Source organism: Pelecanus crispus, chromosome 4 (genome assembly GCF_030463565.1).
Source record: "Pelecanus crispus isolate bPelCri1 chromosome 4, bPelCri1.pri, whole genome shotgun sequence".
In the NCBI taxonomy this organism is placed as follows: domain Eukaryota; kingdom Metazoa; phylum Chordata; class Aves; order Pelecaniformes; family Pelecanidae; genus Pelecanus; species Pelecanus crispus.
Window position 1 is genome coordinate 72,954,778 of NC_134646.1, and position 8,979 is coordinate 72,963,756.

An 8,979-nucleotide genomic window follows, 5' to 3' on the forward strand; every position below is an offset into this window, starting at 1 on the left:
TAAGAATGTCTCCAGATTCTTGGAGACGATTTTTTATTTGTAATCTACTGTTGTCAGAACACTACAGACCTTTCTTTCTACACTCACTTGACGTTGATAAAACCTCGTCTGGATGTCTATATTTAACTTCGAGCACTGTGGTGCTTCAAAAAGGATGGGAACCAAGTGGATAGAGCTAGGAGAAAGGCAACAAGAAGGGTCATGTTTTCTAGACCTCTGATCAATGAAGAAAGATTGAAAGAATTGGATTTGTAGAGTAGGGAGAAGGAGACGGAAGTCTTCAAATGTATTAACGTCTGCTGCAAAGATAAAAAAGAACAATCCAATCCCCATTTCTGTGTTGAATAAAGCAGGAAGAAATGGGCTTAAATTTTCAGAGGGCAAATTGAGTACAAGGTAAAACTTTTTAATAAAAGGAGGGTCTGGAATGAATTGATTTGAACTGTTGTGGGCTTTCTAGCATCAACTTTTTCTTAAAATCTTTCAGGCAAACTGCTATCAAGAATTACCTGGGATAGCCAGGCTAGTCTTAGACTCAAGGGATGCATTAGGAGGTCTTGAGTTTCTTTCTTGTTGTATGATTTTGGCTTTTTTTCTTCTGTAAAGTTTGAATATTAATGTTGTAATGTCAATATATTTCAATCTATTGCAAAACATCTTTGGGGAGGTTTTTCTTTCCCCCCACATCTGTTTGGCTTCAAAATCCTCTTATCTGTCTGAACACATTCTCTTTACAGCCCGGTGAACATGAAACAAGGTTTCAGGGTATATACGTATGTATTTATCTGTCTTCAAAAGATAGATATTTTAAATGGTTTTCTGTTCATTGCTGTCACAAATACAGACTTGTTTACACGGCTTTGGTTAGCAGCAATTTAAGATTTATTAATATTTTTGAGATAGATAACAGTATTAGGTTGTATAATTCTTAACAACACTTAAGCACCAGACAATTTGAAACAGCAATTTGATGGAATTTGTTATAATCAAGACAGCGACTTAGTTAAAGATTCGAGAATGGCAAGGTTCACTCTATTACTTACATGGAAGAAGTACACAAAGGAGAACTCAGCTACACAGAGGGATCATGGGTGCCAGGGATAAGGGGGACCCTCCCGTTGAGTCACAAGATTCAGAATAAACCTCCTTGCTTTCTGAACTCCTTTTAGAGAGGAGTCTAGGTGCGGGTAGGTCCAATCTTAGTCTCAGACTTGGTCAATGGTTTATGTGAGTAGGGATAGTATATAGGGATATATATATATAGCCAAATTACACATACACACACGCACACACCAAGGTTAACCTGTGATCAAAATTTCCCTTTTTGTGAGTTTTGTGAATTACTCACTTTTATGTGCTGGCATTCATCAATGGACAGTCGGTGAACCTCACGAAGTCAGTTCTTTCAGTCCTCGCAAAATCAATGCACAGTGCTTTAATCCTTACGAAATCTATGGGCAATTCTTCAATGCTCGTGAAAACTAAGGACAATTCTTCAATCCTCGCAAAATCTATGGACAATTCTTCAATCCTCACGAAATCTACGGACAATTCTTCAATCCTCGCAAAATCTACCCTGAGAGGCGTCCCAGCTCAGGGGGGACATACTGGATCACACAGCCTGCTGCAGTCCCGGAGAGCTCAAAGAGGTCTCCCTCTTGGATCGCTATTTATAGGATCTCGAGATGATTGACCTTGGTCAGTAATTTACATTCTGGCCACAATTTGTGCTGAGTGCTTCTGATGTACCATTCAGGCAGCAGATAGCCCGGGTGTGGACAGAGATTGCCTGACGCCCAAGTCGTTATGATCAGGATAACAACACAATAGGGTTTTTCCTGGGATCTCAGAATGGCCTGGGGGGCTGTACCACCACAATTGCTATATTATGTATCTGAGGATATACATTTACCCTATGCTGTGGAAACACAGACTATGAAAAATCTTTTGATAATGAGATCATGGCCTTTCTCTGGACATTGTCTCTGAATTTTGACCTAGCTACCAGCAGCTCCCTTGCAGACTGATTTTTTTTGGTCTGGCAGGCTAGCAGTAAAATCTTGGGTGGCACAGGGTTCCTGACCATAGCAAGCCTAAAAGTGTGAATCCAAAAAGTTGCACAAATAAAGTTGGTGGAGCTTGTCCATTGTGATTTTCACTTGCATTGCCATACGCTCCAAAACTGAGAAGATTTTAATGTGGAAAAAAGTACTGGTTAAAGTACAGTGGTTAAATGTCTGTAAGGTAACATTATTTACAAGATGTTAGCATTGCAGCAAATGTTTGGAAAACCTCTGTCAGCATCCTGTTAGCTCAACCCACAGATGCCACATACATAGGGAAACGTGCAATGGACAAATAGGCACTCCCAAATCTGGTGTTTGGACAAACACTCCATTCCAAAAAGCATACAACCTAAAAGTTCAGATTCCTCCCCAATGCTACTTTACTGGTTTTTCTTTGCTTTTTTTTTTAAAAAAAAAAAAAAAAAAAGGATTTCATATTCAATTTGTACCCTATTCAATTAGTAACAAGTCACATGTTATCCGTGGAGCATCAGTAGAACCCCATCACCTTGGATGATCTAATTATCTGCTTGAAGGCTGCCATCTTTCTTGACTTGGGGCAGTGGCCAGGGATTAGACATTTGCTAGCCCTCACCCCTAACCTGGTTTCACCAAAAACAGTGTACAAGGAGTTAAATGACCAGAGTGCCTACTTGAGGAAAACCCATGTGACTGTTACTAGAACAAAAGAGATGGAAAAGGAGCTGGTTCTAGTAAAATCCATAATATAACTTTTTGGCAAAATTGGAAATTAATGTCTTTGAATAATTTTGCAGACAGTCCCCAAGACCTACCATTTTGACTGCCTTGGGATTCCATATGATAACATGAGGGAGACCCTAGCAGTCCTGGGACTGCTGTTTAGTGAGACTTCTTGCAGATAGAGAGAAGTCTGCAAAAAGAAACCTAGTCCTAGGATTGACTGCTCCTTCCAACAAACCTCCTTCAACAGGCAAGACAACAGAACAGATGCTTTGGTTTTTTACAGTTCTTCCCTAATGATCATACAAACTGAGTACAGTTTCTTAATGATGTGCTTTTAATAATATCCTGCACTAACTAGGCAATATGCCAGTTGACAAATTACAACAAATATGTCTGTTTTAATCTCTTCATGGTCTCCCTGTTGGCTGGGGCCCTAACGAGCATGGGCTGCTGCGTTGCAGGAATAAATGCTCAGCTATGTAAATGGCTCCACTGCTTCTTAATACTTGATATAATGGTAAATTAAAAAGTTGGTAAACTTACCATCTTACTGAAGGGAGAAGTGAATGATTTCTTGGCAAATTACAAGTGGATTAGATCTCTTTATCAGTGTTTTTTCCCCTGGACTGTGACAACCTGGAAAAAGATGCTGTTCATAACAAGGGTTCATCTAATCAGAAATCTCATTAAGACAGTCTGAGTGACAGCAGGTTTCTGTGAACTGAAAGAGCATAGCTTTGCTTTCAGCACACTTTCCATTAAAAATGACATATGAGATGTGAAGAGTCACAACATAAACCACAAGGAATACACTTGGTGTAAAAGCACACCAACGACCAGACAAATCTGATTCTGGGAATAAAATATACAGCATCTGCAAATGGAGGATAGGCTTTTAAAGTCCATTCAAGTATGTACAGTCCCCAAAGTATCTAGTCACTTTTCTCAGCTTCTGCAGAAGTAGGATGTAACAGTACCGAACTGAGCTGTTGGTAAATAACCATGCTAAAAGTGTATTGCAGACAGTGTGTCCTTGTCAGTCATGAAAAGGCTGAAGTTACTAACTAAAGAAATGCAAATAAAGTAATGATTTATATTCTATTTCAGTTCCAAAGAATTCTTGCAATAAATTTTGTTCTAAAGAAATTAGGCTACATGTAATCAGCCTAAAGCAGGAGAAATATATTTGGAAGGTGGTTGAAAGAATGGGAACATAATGGGAGAAATCCAGAGTTAGGATCATGAGTTCCATCAAAATGGACTAGGGAAGGCTTATTAACTTCAATAAAGCAGGATAAAGAGGAGTTATGAGAAGATCCATGAGAAAATCCTCATCAAATACTCAATTTCAGAAAGTGTGTGTCCATGCAACAGGAAAGAAGCAGGTGCAGAAGTGCCATGGTTACCTGCACAGACTTTAACCAAGGTCCAGTTCTAGAGATGGAGTTGCATGGGCTTCTGCGGGAAAGGAAATGCATCTTGGTCTGCAGTTTGCTTGCCAAGTCACAATACAAGCTTTACAACAGGTCTGTATTTAAAACCTGTGACAACTGGAGGCAGAAAAAACAGCCAAATATTCACAGTGTCTGCTGTCAGCTTCCAAGCACATGTACTGCCCAGTCCCTGGGTTAGCTCTGCAAACACCATGGCCTGTGGTGACCATACCACACTTTCTTACAAGGCACATCCATGGCTATCTTTATACAAAGGTATGAAAAACAGAGGTTGTGATGTGATTTTGATACTTCTATGGAAGTGTATAGACCTTGATGTTATCCCAGCACTGCTTGCTTCTCCAGGCAGTGGCTGAACGCCTGGTTAGAGAGAGAAAAAAATTGAATGTAGACTCTGACAGCAAATGGTTCAACTCCACCTCCATTTCTTCTTAAGCCAGGGAGCTGCCAGTGCTTACACACTCCCTGTGTGGGTATCAGGCTCCCTGCTAGCATGCTAATAGGTGCCCTTATTCCAGGATATGGCTGCTGCTGAAGGACTTGGCCTTGGGTATGTCCAGGTGATGCAGAAGAAATGGTATTGGTATCTAGAGTGTGTAGGATCCTGTACAGAGGTTGCTGGCTTGGAGAGGAGAAGGATCCTAAAAGGCAAACTAAGCAAAGATTTTTCTGATAGTAGGACTATCTGAGCTGTTGCATGTTTTTGACTTCAACCTGGTACTAGATCAGATTGCTGTGTGTGTTCCTGTCTCTACCAGATGCCTGTAGAGACACTTGAGTGGAACCTCTGTGAGTGCCTGTGGGCAGAATGGGTCATCTAGAGGATTAGTAGGGTTAGCACATGAGGACCTCATCTTCAGGAGAGAATTACAAAGCCTGACAGGCACATTCCTTGAATGTACACTTAGAATTGAAACAAACTGGAAAGAAAACCACTTGTTTACTTTCTTCCATCTGTACCTCTCCCAGGTTCAGTTTCCCACCCTTATTCTGTGGTTCAATGGGATAGTGAAACTTTCTATAGCAAAATCAGATTAGTTTCTTCATGACAGGGTAATTCCAAAATAAAGAAAAAACCCTTTTTTATCCCGTGCACATTTTTTTCCTTTGTATTAATGTTACGATTCACTTATTTCCATAACAGTTGTCAATCATTTTGGTTTAAACAATCAGATATTCACTGGGATGACAGGATGATAGAGGAGCTGCAATTGTCACATAATGCCATGATTGCAGAAGATGGGGTTTTTATAAAACACTGACCAAGTCACCAGGGTTGGCAGTGCTGCAGATGAACGATCAGCAAATACTATACAGGAGAGAGAGGAATCACGTGCAGAGAGGAAAGGAAGGGACTCTCTGGGGTAATAGCAGCTACTTCCAAGAACACAGGGAAGATCCTTTCTATTATTGGCACCAAAGAGCTGCTGGGTGTGAAGGCCTCATGTCCTGCAGATACTGAAGGGAGCCATGACTCTGGAACTATTATTGGGAAATTTTATTAATCTCAGTAGCTCAGTATATGGGCTGTGCCTTAACAATCTGTCCAAACTTGGCTTTCTGAGCCACGGCCTCACAACTTACATTCTCACAACACAGAAACAGTATTTTTAAAAAATGGACTAATTTCATCAAAGAAATTGTTTGCAGTATGGAAAAATTCTCCCAGTAGAAACTTACACATTGTCAAATCATGCAGACACAGCAAAACTTGCATTGCTATGGAAACAAAGCTAAAAATGGCTTATGCTGTGAAAAACAGCTTGCAAGTGGCTGTGAGAAGTAAGTTAATAAGAATGACACCTTTTGGGTTGATCTCGAAAGACACAATGTAACACAAGCATCTTGGGCTAGAAGGCTGTTTTTATTTAGTTTTCCACAGAGACAGGTTACTTTCCCCTCTATTCTTACAAGTCTGACATCAAAAACTATCAGCATATATATATGAGCTATACAAGTAGAGAGACATCTGCTAGTACAGAGTTACACTTCTATCAAACACTTTAAGAAAAACAAATATGGTCTCTTCCATGACCATCTAATAAAAGAAGAACTGCTAAGTCAGGATAGAATATTGATAATAATGTATTTTTTTTTTATGAATCTAGTTATTCATAAAAGAGTAAAAAAAAATCTAGTATCTAATGTTTAAACAAAACATACTTTATACATTTGGCTAAGCTAAAATACCATACCTTGCCAAATGAAAAAATGCTCTCTAACCATAGTTTCCCTAGCAGCTCAGTAGGTATGCAAGGCATGCAGTTCATTTCCTGCCAAGGCTGAGAAAAATGGGTAGGTCTGAGATAATATTGCTAGTGTGCTTGAAAAAGGTCTTTGTTGTTAACATGGTAATTGACCACATATACATATTTTGACTCTTAGTCTCCTTGAAAATTTCCCAGGTACAACTTTTGGGTTGACTCCATTTCAGCTTTCAATGATGGAGGGTTCAATGGGAGGCAGAATAGGATTTTCCAGAGCGCTACAGTCATCAGTGAGGAACACCAAGTCCTGGAGAAACAAAAGAGAAGGCTAACATTTATAAGGAGAAAGGCAGAAGATAGCATAATTCTGAGAAGCTCAGACCCTGATCCAGTTTTGGCCATCAAGGGACAGGGTGGAGACAGAGAGGGCTAAAAGCAGAGACTACATCCCTGTGGGTGCATCTTGACCTACCCTTCTGCAGTAGGAGATCATGATGGTGTACAGGCTCCGGGCTTTTTCCTTAAGCTCACTTACTTCAAGCACTCTCTCGCATCTGGGGTAGGCCACAAAGTCACGGAGTTTTGCCAACACACAGTAATTCTGCAAAGCATGCAAAAGAGGTATGTGTAACCCTGCACAAACACAGATTTAGGTTTCTCATCCACCACTTACAAAATTCTTACTGCCTCTATGGGAATCTTGAATTCCTACCTCTATGTATGTGTAATCTATGTAACTTTCAGTTAGGAAAATTCACCATCAATATTTCATAACAAAGACGTTTGGTCCAAATAAGTGCTTGGAAAAGTGCATAGACACAATTTTGTTCTGTCAGCTTATTTCTCACATGCTTTAGGAGGCAGCAGTGCTGATACAATCAAATCTGCTCCTATAGTTGCTGGAGTTACCTACAGAACAGGTGCACTGTCTCCCTTTCAAGAGAGCACTTGATGTCTCTGGTGAACAGATTATCAAGATCTCACAGACATGATTCCTCTGTTCTCGGACAATAGGTAATTCTGTGAATGCCAGGCAAAATTTTTTCAGAGTAATTTTTACCTCAGAGTTTGCATTATCAAAATAAAACACAGCCAATATTAATTTCACAATGTCCTTGTGAAGCAGGTAAATAAATAACCCAGCTCTTGCTTTAAAGCAAGGGAAACTGAGGCACTGGATTCACATCGCTTGGTCTTTGCAATGAAGTGAGGCACTGGCAACTCTGGAATTGGGATCTGGAGGGTCCTGACTTGCAAGACTTGGCAGTGTAGTTGCCTCTGGCAAAATGTGTCAGATATCTCTTGGTTTGTCTGATATTTTCTACTTTTTAGTTACTCAGTTGAGCACTGGGAAAAGAAGCAAAATATGTTGGATACCCCAGGGCAGAATGCTATGACATAAACTATGTGTGCAGGAGGCTATTTTGTCTTTGCTGGGAGATGACTACTGCTGTCTTTTCTCAGTATCACACTTGCATATCCTCAGGCATCCTTTTTCTTTCTGGATTCAACTAGTGGCTATTTAAAACAGGAAAAGCCAGCAAGGTATTCCTGTACTTCTTTTTATTAAAACTGCAGAGCCAGAAGCCACTCATGATATAAAATGAAGTAGATTTATTAAGTGAAGAAAGTTGATAATGCATTTCTTCTTTTAAACTACTATTAAAAGTTTTATTGCACATATTTAACTTCTAAAAAGGCTCTGTCACAATAAATTAATAATGTTCAAATGGTAATCACTTCAAAATATTTATTTCCTCATTTTTGAATTTTTAAAAAGTAAAATCTCAGAAGCTCCATAGAGATTTTAATAAGGTTCAAAATGAGATTTTTTTTTTTTTGGTCACTCATCCCTCCGGTTAATTAAGCTTTTAAAAACTTGTTTCAAACCACTCTTCTGGGGTACAATCTTAAGAGTTATCCTCTCTTTCCATTAGCTGCTTTTACTGCAGAGCAGTAAGAAAGAAGTGTGAAAACTTACATGTATGTCCAAGTACAGCCTGGGCAGCATCTCCACACATGAGTCCTGCAGGAAAGAAGAAAGACCCATTGCAATTTCATTTAGAGAGAAACTTGTGTCAAAAGCAAGCAACCCACAGCGTCTTTGCAGAAGCAGTTTTTAGGTAGACTCACCACAGCTTTGGAGGTCTGTAACTCCTTAAAGGACTCAGTGATTTCTTTGCTCAGAGACAACACCCTCGAATAGCAAGTTGGAGGGGCTGCGTTGGCTAACAGGGCAGCAGAGAGCAGAGCAATCAGGCTCAGCAGCATCTTCATTGTGGAGGGCTTGTCCAAAGGAGGAGGAAGGGAGGAAAAAAATCACCGTTAGCGGTTAGGCAGCTACTGGTAAGCATCAACGAGTAAGTTTGACAAGTCAGCCCCCAATTAAATAGTCTCCTGCATCAATGGGGAAAAAAAGTCTGGGGGTGGTCCGAGCAGCAGCTTGCTGCTGTTTTAAATTTCCTGCCAACCTATGAGTCAGAGCTGCTAGTACTTTCCTGCCCAGAGCAGGGAAAGGATGGAATGAGGGTAACAAAAACAAACACT

The 8,979-nt window shown here is 40.0% G+C and overlaps 1 protein-coding gene across 1 annotated transcript; it reads right to left on the minus strand.

The window, feature by feature from the left end:
- Positions 1 to 6,655: 6,655 nt before the first annotated feature.
- On the minus strand, positions 6,656 to 8,709 carry CYTL1 (cytokine like 1). Its single transcript, XM_009482547.1, has 4 exons — positions 8,566 to 8,709; positions 8,414 to 8,458; positions 6,905 to 7,033; positions 6,656 to 6,739 (listed from the first exon to the last, which is right to left on the minus strand). The coding sequence occupies exons 1-4, from the start codon at positions 8,707 to 8,709 to the stop codon at positions 6,656 to 6,658; spliced, it is 402 nt and encodes a 133-aa protein (XP_009480822.1).
- Positions 8,710 to 8,979: the final 270 nt, after the last annotated feature.

What these genes read in the sequence shown, in the direction of transcription:
- CYTL1 (XM_009482547.1), bottom strand. Translation starts at nt 8,709, where the DNA reads ATGAAGATGCTGCTGAGCCTGATTGCTCTGCTCTCTGCTGCCCTGTTA. An exon ending in GGCTGTACTTGGACATACAT is followed by an intron (nt 7,034 to 8,413) that starts GTAAGTTTTCAC and finishes CATGCTTTGCAG; the next exon opens with AATTACTGTGTGTTGGCAAA. An exon ending in TGATCTCCTACTGCAGAAGG is followed by an intron (nt 6,740 to 6,904) that starts GTAGGTCAAGAT and finishes TTGTTTCTCCAG; the next exon opens with GACTTGGTGTTCCTCACTGA.